General features: G+C 41.1%; 1 protein-coding gene across 2 annotated transcripts in view; it reads left to right on the top strand.

The window, feature by feature from the left end:
- LOC138204486 (cadherin-18) overlaps positions 1-16229 on the top strand; it is a 143894-nt gene that overhangs the window by 89062 nt on the left and 38603 nt on the right. For both annotated transcript variants that reach the window (XM_069159793.1, XM_069159792.1), the window contains exons 3-4: positions 7525-7819; positions 12743-12862. In XM_069159793.1, the coding sequence (XP_069015894.1) occupies positions 7525-7819; positions 12743-12862 (415 nt within the window). The remainder of the gene's footprint in view (positions 1-7524; positions 7820-12742; positions 12863-16229) is intronic.

Genomic DNA, 16229 nt, shown 5'->3' with positions numbered 1-16229 from the left:
ATGTGGCTGATCTTGGGATTTATGAATCGATATCGGATTATTCAAGTGGAGATCGATTTGAATTTGAACGATTTGGGAGTGTAACTTGCTGGAAAATCATTGCCATTTGTCTGGTATAAAAAACAAATAGATCCAAGATTTCATAGTACTGTCACATCCATCCCCTGATTCATTATTTTCCTGCCCCCAAAACACATCTTCCTCTTGTTCACTGTGTTGTTCCCGTTCCACACAGTTCACAATGAACAGGTATATCAGTACTAAAGCAACATCCTTTGAAACAAGCCACAAGCAAACAAGCCAAGCCAGACACACATTATGTGGATCTGTACACTGAATACAGCCACGGCATTACAAAGGGCATTCAACAATAATGCAGTGAAATCAGACACGTACATTATCGGGATCTGTAGAGTGAGAACGACAAAGCCAGTGAAGAAAAGAGAAGAAGTGGAGAGTGAAAAAGACGAAGGTCAAACTGCGTAGCAACTAATAATGAAACAGCATGGCACTCAATAGAGCATGTCCTCTGCCAGTGCTGTGTAATTGTGAAAATTGTGTTACATGTCATGTACTCCTTTTTCCAGAGTTGATATTTCCCCATGCCGCATTAAAGTTCACAGACAGACAGACAGACAGACAGACAGACAGACAGACAGACAGACATACAGACAGACTTCAAATAATGTCCTCGACTCTACCTAAAATGGGACACGAGTTATGTCTGGCTGAATTGCAGCCACTTCTAAGCCTTTTGGCTGATTACCACCGAACCAGGTGGCCAGTCAGCTCTATATCTGTTCAGCAGAAAAGTTGGCAGGAACAGACGAATTGGCAAGGTGGTTATATCTAAAAGAAGACTAAACGCTGTCGTGGTGCATGTTGTCCCGTTGGCCCAGTGACAGCGCGTTGTAATCTTCTATCTTTTACGGGGGAGAAAAGGGTCCTTCGTGACTGCTATTGACATTATGCAAGTTTTGTGCTAATCCATTTACAACTGTTCATAATACCTTCTGTTGGTTTTCTTTTTTTCCTATATTAAGGTTGTTATATTGGTGTACTGAAGAGGGTAATATAATCAAATATTAGCATTTGCAATGAAATGCTATTTTTTGGACATTCTTTTAGCCAAAACAATTAAATAGCAAATAAAGAAAACAATTAGGTTAGGTTAGGTTAGGTAGTTACTTTATTAATCCCTGAGGGGAAATTTTTTTCACTACAGCAACATACAGAAGCAATTTAGATTAATCCACAATAATAGAGTTGCAACAGTTCAAATGTAATAAAAGCAGCCTATATTTGGATTTAAAATCCAATTAAACAAGATAAATAACTGCACTTAAGAGTTATATATCCTCATATCATTACTTATGGATATAAAAACTACATTCATCAGAGCACAGACAATATTTACCCAACCTAAATTTACCCATTAGTTTTCAATAAATACATAGTAAGAGTAACAGTAGATGTAATCTAACCTGATGATTAATCAACCCAGTAAGGTCATAGTACAGTCCACAGGTCCAAACAAGCAATGCAAAAATAATAAACTATAATAATAATGTCGTATTGAGTTCAATAAAAATGTGAATAATACTAATAATCACCAATATTCAGTCATTAGCTTGTTTATTTTTCTTTAGTACGTCAGTTAAAAGGAAAAGTGATTTTCGGATTACTGGTTTATATAATAATGTATTTTATCTGGTAGCTTTTAACATTTAGGAATGTTTACATGGTGAAAGTTAGTTGATATTCAATCTATCAATCATCAGACAACCAAATGAATTGCTCAGCATGTACATAAGGTGCAGTAAAAAAATATACCTAAAGCTGCTGTTTACAGCTATTGTTATTCATCAGTGTAATTTGCACACTATGCTTTAGAGACTCTGACAGATAATTTCTGCCTTTTTATTCGTCAGCATCTCTGACAGACCAAATGAGTGACGGTGTAACTATCAGGTACTGCTTTAGTTCGGTTACATATCTTACCCATTAACTTTATTGCAGTATATTTTCCAGCAGTGCTGCAATGAGAAGAATTACTGTTTAATGTTGCGGAAAAAAAATGTTTTAGTGTCGGATCTCTGTCGAGTTACAGGATTGCCCCCCCCCCTGAAATCTCCTCTCCTGTTGTAATTGACTTAGACACCTGACAAACGATAAGACTGAACCAAAGGTAAACTGTTTGGCTGCGAGTACCAATTAGCTTGAGAACACAAACAGTTTAAGGCTACTCTGAGTCTACGGAGGCCAGTCAGTGGAAAACACATCGCTTGTTGACAAAAGAAAGTTAAGACACTCTTTCTTCTGGATTGCTCCTGCGAGTATATGATGAAATGATAGGTTTGATTTCGCCATGCGACTTTACAGCCCCAGACTCTGTTGATCTCTTTAAATTCCTCAGAAATGCATCGCCAGCTGCCGGGCTGCCAGCCACATGCCAGTCATATATTCCTCTCGTCTTTAATAAAGTCGCCCATCGAGACAGAGAGATAAACAAAATCCCTTGTTTTGATGCCCCGTGGATGAAAAGGATTCATGAAAGTGTTTGTGTGGAGACGACAGAACAACAACTCGGAGGTCATATTTCACCTTCCTCATAACTTCCTTGGGCTTCTCTGATCAGCATGTGTAAAATATTCTCCTATTTTTACATTTACGGCACCCCCCCCCCCCCCCCCCCCCCCCCCTCCCGCCATTCCTCTTCTGCACTGCACTACACGTTAAGCTCATATCAGGCCCGTTATGCGGTTTAACAAAATTGACACTAATTGCATTAAGGCGGGTCGTCATGAAATTTTCTGTGTGATCAAAATTAATGAAGTATAAATAAAATATCTCAAACACTGGAGCCGGATCACAGTAGCAGCACCCTCTACAGAGAAATTGAGCACTGGTTTGGAAATTGTGTGACAGAAAATTGCCCCCAGTCTGTTTTTATACAATCAGAGAAGCTAATATGTGAACTATACAGTAAATGGCAACCTTTAACGGAAATAATGGACACTGTACAGGTGCAACAACAAAGTCAGGGGTCTCCCAATCGCAGATTTAATCTAACCCTAACCTTACAAAAAAAATACACCCACGCAAGACTTATCTTTCTATCATTCTATCTGGCCGCCAGTGGCCTCAAGAAGATGCCGCAATCAGGCGGTAAAGGTCGTCTGCATGTAGCCTGGAAGGCAAAACCCGGGGCGAAAAAAGTCTGCCAAGTCCACTCGCCACTGCTTATAAGCCATATTCCTGTGAGTGTTTGGTATAATTGAAGGTAACCTGAGTTTAGAAATGTTTTGATCCCGGCAGACTTTCACTTATTGGGGGTTATGAAAGTTAGTCGATAAGGCCCGTTTAGAGAGGTTTCAACAAGCAAATCATCTGAAACTTCAGAAGAGGGGGGGGGGGGGGGCAGTCCCAATCCGCCGTGGAAATTACTCAGTACCTTGTATTTTGAAGATAACGAAGGAACACGTTTGCTCAGCTGAATTTATGTAACAGAAGTTTCATGTTTTTCTCACATTATGTTGCACCTTCAGTGCCTGTGCACTGACCTCGGTCCTGCGTTTCCTCTCGCTGCAGTTTTAATTTGCAGACATATGAATATAATTTGCTCAGCAGAATACGTGTTTAAGAGAGCTATTTTTTTGTGTGTGTGTGTGTGGGGATATCTGCAAAATTCTTGATCCTCGGTTTCTTAATGGGAGTCCAGAAAGCTTAGGATCATACTGATGATTCAAAAAGGTCAGACTGTCTGACATTTACGTAAGACGTAGGCCGTGTTAAGCAAAGGTTCACAATGGACCCTGATGGAGTGCTGTGGAAGATGATAGTAAAGACCTAACGTACTGAGAACATCTTAAAATACTTATCCTTATTGCGTAATGATTTCTGATGAACGCGTTGTGTATCTTCATATTGTTTCCACTCTCAGCTGCCCTGACGCTGCTCTCCTTTGAGCCTGTGATGTTTGTGTAATGGCCCGCAACCTGTTGACACCTTTATCACCCATAGATCTTGGAAGGTAATAGTCACCCAATGCATCATCGGTTCACCCTTTTGCCAAGCATGATTTATTGCATTGACGGAAGTCAATGGCTAAATTAGCAGTCTGACTGGAGGCAAAAATTACATTCATGAGCTGGAGTGGAGTGCTGCGGGACAGAAGTGGATGTACGCTCGCTGTAGATATGGAAGTGGACTGTTAAGTAATAACTCCAATTCTCTTATCTTTTTGAAGGATTCAATTTATTGGTAGGAATTGATTATCTAACTACAGCCAGAAGCTCTAGAAGCTGATATTTCTAAATGGCTGGCACTAAATTAAAGGCGAGCGCACAGAAATAGGCCAAACCATGTCAGCTGAGTAATCCCCCCCCCTCGCGCTTACACCGCCACTGATGTGTAAACACGGTCAGATTTCATTTTTATTTTTCGCTTTGTAGGTAGTATTTCATATTGGTACAATCCAGCGTCTGATTAACGACCTGATCCAACAGGATCTTTGACTTCCCGTCTAATTAACGGCTTGATATTTACCGCGGAGAGGACAGTCAGCTCTCATCAGGAGTCGGGCCTGCAATCAATAGTGGCTTTCTAATTATAAATGTATTTGCTGGTCCAGGTTTTGATTAAATGGTCTGAGGACCTCCGACATGTTAAATAACTTCTCTCTGTGTGTGACTGGATGAATGAATGAAACCTTGATTGCCCCTGAGGGGAATTTGTCTATTTGAAAAGCTTGTACATTTTAGATTACTTAGTGGTGCAGCTCTTTCAATATACATTTGCACCACTGTGATTGTACTTATCATTAAGTGCAGGAAGAACTGTAATACAAGCTAATTCATTGAGCTTTTCCTTCACACACACACACACGCACACACACACACACACACACACGTGCATCCTAATGCACTTTACAGGTATTCAGGTTTCCCGGTATTGAGGGGTCTGATCGAGGACCAGTGGAGGATTAGCAGCGCTCAAACAGTAATTAATTACGTAACCCAATGACAGGACAAAGACCATTTAACGAGGCTCAGTCAATACTAGGTGCCGGTATGTAATGCCCTCGATAAATTGAACAGCATAATGATCAATTGCTTCTATATTTAGGTTACTGTGAAAGTGTCTTGTCTGTAGCCTGCAGCACCGTGTCCCAGTTCAGAGACTGCACCAGTTATTGTTTACAGCAAAATCACAGCTGGCGGTCGGCCAGCGATTCGATTTCCCCAGTAGCAAAAAACGGCAAACGTTCATTTATGAGCTACAAATTGAGAATATATATACTGAAAATAAACTCAATTCTTTGTCAGACTCTTGTCGGTCTGAGCTCATATGAATCCCACTTTATATGGAGCTAATATCTCGCGTCACTTATGTTCCATCAGTTTGCTCATTCGTGTCTTCTTCCATTACATAAACAGCAGCATCTTAAAGCCTCTTGGTAATGTTCGAGTTTGTTGCTGAAATATTTCTGTGGGAGACTCATGGCTGCACTGTGCGTTCCAGTGATATGGGTCTAATTGGGAGTGTTTGGGAGAAAGTGTTCTATGGCTCGCCGGTTGCGATATTTCACATCTCAGCACATCGTCAGCTCAGCGAGCGCACACGCGTCTCCGCAATTCGGTTCGAGTCGGACTTCGAGCGTCCGACAGCCCAGTATGAGAGAGTTTTTTTCCACCTCGGTGCCAAAAGGGGGTCGAGAACATTTTTCTTCTTTCAATGTTTCTATATATTTTATATTGCTGATTCCTAATCAGCTGTATCTGTTGCTGCTGAAAGACGATGCAGACGTACGGTTTGTGGAAACACCGTACGTCTCCCTGGAAACACTATTGCTGCAAATATTGCACCTGCAGAGTCAAATATCAATCTGCGCTTGTGACTGCTGTTCCTATCAGCCTTTGTTTGTCATTCGTTTTGTAAAAAACGTAAAATATTGTTTATTTATTAATTCAAGCCTGCGGTTCAGGTACAGATGTAGGAGCTCTGTTAGTTACGTGATTGGATTGTGATAATCCAAAGTGACGTGTGTCAGATCTCTTTTATCTGACAGATCCCGCTAATTGGCATACAACCGAGATGTTGCTATCACTTCAAAGTTAACGTCGTCTAAGTTGGATGCAAATTAGTTTCACTGATAACATGCCGTTTTCTTATTTTCTAACAGTCGCTACAACTTGGCACTTTGCAAATATATATATATTTCTGTAATATCCATCCGTTTTCATTCTGTTTGTGTATTATAATGGGCCAAGAAGTAACATATTATCTCCATGAATTATGTATACTGTGCACGTTATGTTCTCCAAAGACCTGCCTAAATCTCGTTTGGAGACTAGACCGTGGTGTTGCTTTGGAAATCCAAAGATGTGTTCACAGCTCACAGATGTGTATCTACAAATATGAAAAACAAAAATACAGCCAGTGCCATCAATATGTAAAGTGATGCCGAAGCACAATAAAAATGGATTGTTCTGTAATATTCAACTGGGACAATTCCCTAAGGCAGACAAATGTGAAAGAAAAGCCTGTGTTTCTTAATATGTTTTATTCATGGGTGAAAATCCAAATTTTTAAATGATGATGTTACCATGGTGCTCTGCTTTTGAAATCCAGTGGTACTGTAAAATATATTTGTAAAGTTTAAAGCTGCTCTGAATCTGAGCTATTGGCATGAAGGTCTTAATCCTCTTGGTATCAATTATAGCTGAAAAAGTGGCTCGGCTTTCGCTCGTTCCTCTGTCTCCTGGTGAGGAAGAAGGCAGCGCTCTTCCATCTTTAACAGTCTTGTAAGGATTCCCCCACCCCCCCCAAAAAAAAACTTTAATCTCTAAAGATGCATTTCTTCAGTGATGCTCGGGAACAGTCGAGCCCAAGAGAGGAATATTGAATAATGTAATGTCTGAGTTAGATGTTGGGGAATTTTTCTGAAGCTGAAAATGTGGGTTAAGGACCACCATGTTCTGCAGTAATCCTGCTAAGAAGCTGAATGGAAGGCATGTGTGTCTAAATGGCCTTGGTAGAGGATGGTATATGTTCAGTACATATATAGTTACTGTTATACAGCCCAGCCTCACGCCTCTGGATGGAGTAGAGCTATTGATCATTTTGTATCAATATTGTAAACACTTGATTTGTAATCTAAAAAAAAAAATCAAACTGGTGAAAAAATGTGCATCACAGTTTCCAAGCTCCCAAACTAGTGGCTCTAAATTTTGCCTTATTGTCAGTCTAAAAACCCAAAGATGTATTAACTATTAACTGTTTACCAACATGTGTGACTATCTATGTGAACTGACTAATCAATTAATCAACCAATGATTTCAGCAACCCCCCTCCTAATAACATTTCTCTTGCAGATATTTTACAGCAATGAACTGTTTCTGTCGTACATTTTACAACCGTGATTCATACTTTGCAATCGCGAACTCCATCGACCGTCAGACACGATTTCGCCGACGTTCTTCCCTGTCCACTCACGCGCCTTCTGTCTGCTTTACTTTGCAGCTTCACTCGAACTCGGATAAAGGCGACGGATCTGTCAGGTACATTCTGAGCGGGGACGGAGCCGGGACTATATTCATGATCGATGAGGTGACAGGAGATATTCACGCCACTAAAAGCCTGGACCGAGAGAGGAAAACACATTATGTCCTGCATGCACAAGCCTTGGACCGCAACACGGAGGAGGCCCTGGAACCAAAGTCGGAATTCATCATCAAAGTACAAGACATCAATGACAATGCACCCAAATTTCCAGATGGGCCCTTTGTAGCTACGGTGCCTGAGATGTCTGAAGTGGGTGAGTAGTACTACAAAATAAACCGAAGCCTCAAATGATTGCTCTATGCTGTCAATAACAGTGAGACTTCCTTTGAACTGTTTGAAAGATGAAAAAAAAAAGTGTCTGAACTTGACTGTTGTATTTGTTCCTTTTTAGATATTCTTCATGTTTATAATCAATTGTATCCCCGCCGTAAAGAGAAAGACCTTTTGACTTTACATCCTGTGTACGTTTCAAGAAGACGCATGACCAAACGCAGCAGAAAACGGATTAGAAGAGGGTATTAGCATGAAGGAGCGCGATCAAACATGCTATTATCCCGTGCAGCATTTGTTTTTTTGTCCTCTCTGTGATAATGTTCTCCGCGATGTTTGATCTTCTGTAAGCCGGCCAAGTCCTCTTTTTCATCTTTGTTTTCTGGTTGCTGCGATGGCTTCCCTCCTCCCGGGTGGGCAGGTCTTTATAAAAAAAAACACTCAATAGGGCCTCCACAGCAATCCCCGCCATCGAGACGGCGGAGTCCTCCACATCACGGAGGAAAGCGAAAGCCTCTCTCCACCTCCGCTGGGACGGCTGCTCCTCGTACGCTCCCGCATCCGTGTGGCGAAACATCTACGCTTTATTTTTTTTTCTTCATTCTCACTGTTCTGTTTTTAGCCCGGGTTGAACAAAAGCCACCCTCATCTCAGTCCAGTGGATCCTTGCCTCAGAGCACAGTGGCTCAAAAAAAAAGTATGATACTCCAATATTTCACAGCAACTCTTTGGAAAACATATGTAGGTTGCCCGAACGGCAGCCAAGCCGCTGTCAGACTGCTCTTTCCTTCACATATACTGTAAGATAGTAAATTTGGAGCGCTGACAGTTTGTTGAAATCATTCCATTTACATCTGTCTTGTCTAAAATAATCCCTTTAGTCGCTGAAAAGAAGTAGAAAATACTTATTAAAAAATACCTCAAATGGAGAAAAAATGAACGGCTTCATCAACGCCGTGTAGGCAGAAGATGGAAATGTGAAACGGCGATTAAATATGCAAACCCCGATAGACCTGTGGGCGCCCTCTTTATAAACAGTCAATATCTCCCTGCTTGCATTGATGAATATTCATGAACAGAAAGCCCTGACACACATACAACTTTACCAGCCAGTATATGTATTTCTAACCCGGCTGTGTCATGTCTTAATCTCTTCTGAGTGCTGCAACTGTATGTTCCGGTTGCTTTGTAGAATAATATTTATTGGCACATAATGAAAATTATAGTTTTAGGTTCAGTGAAAGCTAAAAGATAAAACAATTATTAAACTGTGCATTAAAGGATTTTGATTATTAGATACGACAGTTGCTGTTATCTTCAGCTCTGAATGAATGCACAAGAGAATGACAAATAAACTTGCAGCACTAATCTTGTGTATTGGCATCCCTCATTTACTTCTAACAAGACTACTCATTTAAAAGTTTCAATGCAGGCTGCAAACTTCATCATCGGTTGCACAAAAAGAATCAATCATCATTGATGACCCAAGGGAAGAAATTAAGGGCTGTGAAGGGGAAAATAATTAGCCTTTTTTGGGGTTTCTTTGGGGGGGTTTAGACGCCTCCCTTTTTTGCTCATGTCCATTAAAGTAATTTCTCTTCGGTTCAGCATCTGCGGCGTCAAATCAGCTGTAACAATCAACTGTCCTCACACTTCAGAGCACTAATCCGCCCCTGCATTTGTCAATACTGGGGCTCCCAAGTGTAGGAAGGGGCTGTCTGGGAAAATGGCAGCTAATTGGTTGTGATGTTCTTTTTCCTGTCTAAATTGATTAGCTGGGCTCGTGCCAGGTAGTTTAAATGTTTCGTACCTTCCTCTTTAGTGATACAATCATATTTTTTTATTTTGTTTTTTGAGTGCTAGACAAAAGGAGTATCAATTTCCCAACTGTATCTTTCCCTGTTGAGATGTCTCTAAATGGAGATAGTAGCTCCGCTTTCCTGTCAACCGTTTCACTTCTGAGAAAAATCCAAGTTTAATAGTGGTTACAACACTCAGAGGCCGAGGTGAGAGCTTTTATAGATGGACAGTTAAGAATAAATGAATGTTATTGGAAGTAATGTCGAGCAGAATTGCACAGATTGCTAAGTGCTGAACCCTCTAGAAAGAGAATAAAATTTGAAGGTTGCACACAAAGGACATAACATATGTTTGTTTTCCTGTCATTTACAATCAGCTGCTGTCTATCGTAAAACACCAATCAATTTCATTACTTGTCCCACATTTGGGTTTGCTTTCAAAATTTCAAATCAACTTCAACGCCTGGTGGCAGACCTCTCTGAAAACCAGCACTTGAATCTACATTGACGCGTTTTAGATGTCATCTTACTTGAGCACGTTGACTCTACCGACTTCTTGATTACAGTTCACATCCCACGTAATGGATTTTTTTTTAATTTCCCCGTCAAATGAAAGTGGGGATGAAGCAGCCTTGACTCAGGTTGAGGGAGGATGAAGGGAGCCAGGCGGTTGTAATCCAGTTTCAGAGACCAACCATGATCCTTTAAAAGTGCATAACATTTTGTAGTCCAGCGAGGTCAGGGCAGATAGATCCATTGAAACTTAAGGAAGGTGATGAAAGTGAAAGTAAAAACATGACAGTATGTGACTAGGTTCATAACGGGAGGGATTATTGGTATCCCGTATTTTGAACACAGTTTCCAGAAGGTTTTTTCAAGCAGGTGATTATTTCTGAATCACCTTCGATCTCCCACAGCGGGATGCAAAGATTACCAATAACTTTTAATGGACTGCTGACACTATTGAAAGTTTTATGAATATGAAAAAGTAAGGTTGATTAAATCTCATTTTCAAAACAAGCTCCTTGGAATTGCAACGCATTTATGCCACTGCAACAAGAAACATGTACCAGATCTACATAAAACCCAGGAACTCTGCTTTACTCCAAGGACAGCATCATTTATTAATAGTGCAAAATGTGGGCCAATATACATGTTTAATCAAGGTTTACACTGTTTACCCAGCATTGCACCACTCAGCCCGCCTCTGTCTGGCCTGACAGCAGCCACACCTCCGCTCTCCTTCACGCACCCGCTCGATCACTCTGCTAGTTTACCGTTGGCCATGTTGGCCGTTAGCCTGCACACCGCAGCGGAAATACCAGTGATGCCTAAAACTGTCAAGACTAAAAGAACTTACAAATCCTTCTGACCTTACATATCGAGCTCCAACCAGCGCCCTTCTCTCGCCACGCCTCCTGAGGGAGATTTCAGACGGACATTCGAAACTAAAACGCCCCAAAACAGTCAAATAATGCTGCTTTAAGAAGAGGTCAGAAAACATGTTTATAATATTTGTTCAATGGCAAAAGTCTACACTTCAGTACGACCATTTAAAATTGTCAAAAACGGTCGCACTCTGGAGGCATGTTGGGTGTTTAAGAGTTGAAACCAACAACAGGCCCCTCTTCATCGGTAGCTGATGGTTGCTTTGCGAATCTCTTTGTCTATCATTGGAGTTTAAGTGTTGTTATTCTGAAGAAAGACTGTAAAATGAAATAAATAGGATGGTTTTACTGCGGTTCAAGAGAGGCTTTTACCCCCCTACTAGCCAATATTTTTGGGTCAAATGTGTGATGTGAGATGGAATAGTGTAAAAACAGTCAAACCAGGTGTAAAGATCTTGTTCAGGAAACACATGCACACTGATTCTTGAGTGCTCACTTTTTCATGAGAACAATCCAACCTTTTAATGTAAGTGTTCGACAAATATAGCTCGTATACAGCGCTTTATCACTTAAGTTGAAGTGGAAAATGAGCAAAGCCAAGCGCACTGCACAGTCTATTAGAAGTGCATAATGAGTGCATTATTAGTCAGAGTAATGCAATAATGTGAACCTTTTACCAACATGAAAAAAATATTGAGAAGCTGTTAGTTCTTCGAAGAGTTATATAAAAAACATTGAATTGAAATCCTAATAATACGAGGTCAAAGATGTGACTCATGCCAATAACACAGAACAATTTGAGGTCTGTCAGTTAAATCATGCACTAATACGTTTTACTCGACAGATGATTTGGAACCAGTTCAGCCTCCAAAGCAATCCTAAAATTCCCAGTACAATTTTCGCTGCGAGTTTGACAGAGATTCAGAGTGCACAAGCATACTGTAGAGTGCATGGTTCATTATGGTTGGCATTTCACTCGGCTCCTCCAGGTTTCCGGGACAAAAAAATAAATCACATCTGGTGGGACACAGCGGAGTGAGTTTCACTTGTTTAATTTAGTTTAATTCCCGAAGGACAACAACACAGCAAGTGTCCAGAAGATTTACAGGCTGAGATGTACCATATAGCTCATACTGTATGTCTCCTAACGCAATCACAACACAATCCTAACGTATACTAATGCATTATGTAAGCCTGCAGTGCAATTACAATGCACTCATCATGCAATTATAATGAGTTAATGAAGCCTGTAATGCTGTTTGAGCAACAGTTGAAGTGTTAAATTGAACCACAAAGATAAAAGCGTTTTTCAGTCGATTCTTTTTTTCTAATCATCGACAAATTATGTATTTTGTGATTACATAATAGCAACCTGTGAGCTAAGTGGCTAATAAGTGATTTTTTTTTTTCAATTATTCATGTGAAATGTTGAGCTAAATGTTTGTTAGTCAGCTCCCTGTTTCTTAGGTTTAAATGAAGTGACTCCTTTAAGATGCAAGTCTCTCTCCAGCATGTTAAGTATCCCTCTCTGCTGAACAGTTATCAGACATTCAGATTTTGTGCACAGCAATTCTTAGCGGATCTGAATGTACCAGAAATGGTTGCTCGGTGATACGCAACATAAAAAAAAAGGCTTTACACAATCACACATCAATGTACTTGCATTAACATTTGAAACCCTTTCAGAAGATAATTTTCTTTTGCTGTGTTCACTTTTAGGCACGTCTGTGTTGCAAGTGACGGCGTCCGATGCCGACGACCCCACCTACGGAAACAGTGCCAGAATAGTCTACAGTATCCTACAAGGACAGCCATATTTCTCCGTCGACCCCAAAACAGGTGTGGTATTACAGCGTGCTTTGGGAAACGGAGATTTGTTCTGTGAAATCTTTCACGAGCACGGTGACTAGATATTATAAATGGGGAGTTTGTCGTCGATCTCTGAATATGATGTGTGTGTCACGCTGTGACGAGTCTGTGCAGCTCGCGGCGAACATCCTGTTCTGTTATTACAGCACGTCTGAGAGTAGAGTAACGGACTACTCATACAGCCGCTATGTGGTTCGGCACGCAATCTGCTCCATGCGAGGCCATAACTAACTCCTCAAGGGGTCAAAGGAGACGTTCGTAGGGATGCCTTCAGAAAGCCATTGTTTCCTCCTGTCTGAAAGAGGAGGTGGAGGAGCAGGGGACGGGGGGAGGGAGCCTCGGCAGGCAGTATTTTCAAAATCCATCTTTTGTCTGAGAGGTCTCTACGAGAATCTATTAAATGTTAATAAACTCTCTAAAGTGCAAGACGTAGCACTTTTATATGATGCGATAAATGTGTTGTTGCAAGTGTGTGCATGTGTGTTCATTGCTGATCTGTGTCACAAAGCATGTATACACACACACCACACACACACGCGCGCACGCACACACACACACACACACACAGACACACACACACACACACACACACACACACACGCATGCACGCACACACACACGTCCTAAGTTCTGCATGCTTGCATTTGCTGCTGCTGTCAGTTAACATGAACAACAATCCACTTGTATGAATTGATTCATCGCTGTCTTGAACCGGCGTTGGTCCCTTTGAGACCATACCGCCCGTGTAAAACACAAAATTCTTTGCTGAATGAGCAACACAAATGAATTGCTGAATATTCTTGACTTTACCTCGAGGGAGAAGGCAGCGGGGATTGATGGAGCAATTTCACAGTGGTGTGGCGAGGCAGAAGCAATGCCAATTTTTTGAATGAAAACTCTCTTTCTCATGCGACGCCACATATTACGATCTATCAACTCCACGCCGGTGTAGTTGAGATCTATTTTCAATCCTTTTTTTGACGAGTAAAAACTAAAAATGACTATTCTCCCTCTGACCATGTGCGGCGTGTTCTCAGACACGTCAGATGGCTTGCTTTGCTCGAGCTGACTCGGCATCTTGTCCGCATTGTAATTCAGCGCGGGGCGTTGCAGAGGAGTAGTGGGGAAGTGATCGAAAGGGCCGATCCAGCTGCACTCTCTACGCAGCACTATTCCAGCCCACACACATTAATTCATACAAGTCGGCTGTTGTTTTCGCCACCGGCAAAACAACCCCTCCTTCCTCAAATTAGGACAAGGACCTCCAGCGGTCAGTGGAGAAAAACATGCACACGGCAGGGGGAGTCGCACTCGCAATGTGATCTTCAATAAGCCAAGCCCGAGTCTTAAAAGCAGTTGTGTTGGCACGCGGCCACGTTCGAGGCACCAAGCCGCTCTCGCATCTGTCTCACAGCGCATTACCTCCTCGTATCCACATGTACCTGGCTCGCTGTCACCGGGAAACTCGCGTATTAGTTGCAGGATTAAAAAGAACACGCAAACACACACACACACACACACACACACACGGGTAGACACCCAGCTTCCCGTTTGACCTTGGTCCGTTGGCCCGATACAGCAGTGACAGATTTTTACAAGACCCACGAGGTGGAGGGAGAGATCGTTTGAGGACAGAGGGTAATGATAGCCTTTGGCCTGCACATATGGCATTGAGGGAATACCCAAAGGATTGTCTCAGACTTGACCCAAATCCTCAGCAAGACAAAGTGAACACTTCTACCTGCTTCTCCTTCCTGCCTTTGTGGTTTTGACGACATCAGCTGAAACCAACGACACACCCGTACGACTATTTGGAAATTGGATTATATGGTAAATTGAGCATAGCTGCAGTATATCGCAGCATAACGCACGTCTCAACCTCAGAAGATGACAAGACGCTGATATAAAACAAGGTGTCGCAGCAAAACATTCCTTAACTGTTGGGCTCCTGAAAGGTTTACTAAATATATCGTTAAGTGCTTTTAATGGCTTGCAGCTGTTCAATTAAATTAAATTACTGCACTTTAATGTTCCGTGATCAAACTAAAGAGCACCTGTGGATGTTGCTGGAGCATGTTATAACGTTATGCCTTTAAGGTACTGCAGGGCTGTATTGCCAATCTGTAGCCAATCGATAGCTAAATTATAGTTTGGTATGTTTATTGCAAAAAAAGAATACATCTTGACGACCCCTAAATGTTGAAATGGTTTACATTTGGTGGTGCAGTTACTAATGAAACGTGTTTCATGCTATACAAAGCCAGGAACAAAAGATCCTGTTTTGGATTAAAAGGGATACGATCACAATTTGGTTTTAGGTTAAAGCGCCAAAACCTACGTGGTTCGGTTTTAGGAAAAAATGAGTTCATTGGGTTAAAATAAGGAATCACGTGAGTAATGTAGGTTACGTAAATTCAATATTGCCACATCTGATTAATTTGAAACCGAGGAGACGTCAAATAAACCAGATTCATCAAATGATGAAAGTAAAATCATTGTAACATTTTAGTGACGCACTGTCCATGGATTTCACATTGTGAGTTGTAAACTAAGATTTTGTTAAACTTAAACGTCCTCAACAAAGAAAAATAAATACAAGTTCCCTCCATTTGCTTTTATCTTTGGTCTACCCTCACGCCAGATTATAAAACCACCGATAACCACCTTAAAAATATACTATGCATTCTACATTTCATAGATAAGACAGATGTGCTAATAGCTTTGTACAAAACAACACAGAGGTCATACGTCTTATCTGAATAATTAACTCCGACAACGACATTAAGGTAGCTGTTTGTCTCCACTGAAAACAAAAGATCCAAATGAGGGTGTAAAATTGTAACTGACGCGTCTTTGATGGTTTCATGTGGCATGCAGAAAGAAATATATGAATTTGGGATTAGATTTACGTTGCCGAAGAAATAAATGAGCATGACACGGACTTTGTAAAGACACTAATGTAACTGATATAACTGATAACGGCGGAAGGCCTGAGGGGAATTAATGTGGGCAGAGGGAAACAAACGCGTCTGGTTTGCTGCTGTGTTGCAATAATTTTAGTATTTTGTACGGCCAATGCTATTCTTGTTTATGAATAATTTCTCCAATGTTGCATATAAAATAGTAAAGTTGCCTTCGAGCACATTTACAATGTCTTGCACCCATTCAAGCTGTATGAGGTCTATTTCCAGAGATCTGATGTATTAGTATAGATTATGGTGAAGTTTGAGTAGTTGGTATTTGTATCATAATCATTCCAATGTGTTTGATATCAATTATCTGACATATGACAGGTTAAGAACATCTAATTTAATGGTGGATGTTGCAGGCATTTGGT

This window comes from Embiotoca jacksoni, unplaced genomic scaffold (genome assembly GCF_022577435.1).
Source record: "Embiotoca jacksoni isolate LCO1_2020_lvr unplaced genomic scaffold, fEmbJac1.0.p SCAF_25, whole genome shotgun sequence".
In the NCBI taxonomy this organism is placed as follows: domain Eukaryota; kingdom Metazoa; phylum Chordata; class Actinopteri; family Embiotocidae; genus Embiotoca; species Embiotoca jacksoni.
This window is presented reverse-complemented; position numbering and strand designations above follow the sequence as displayed.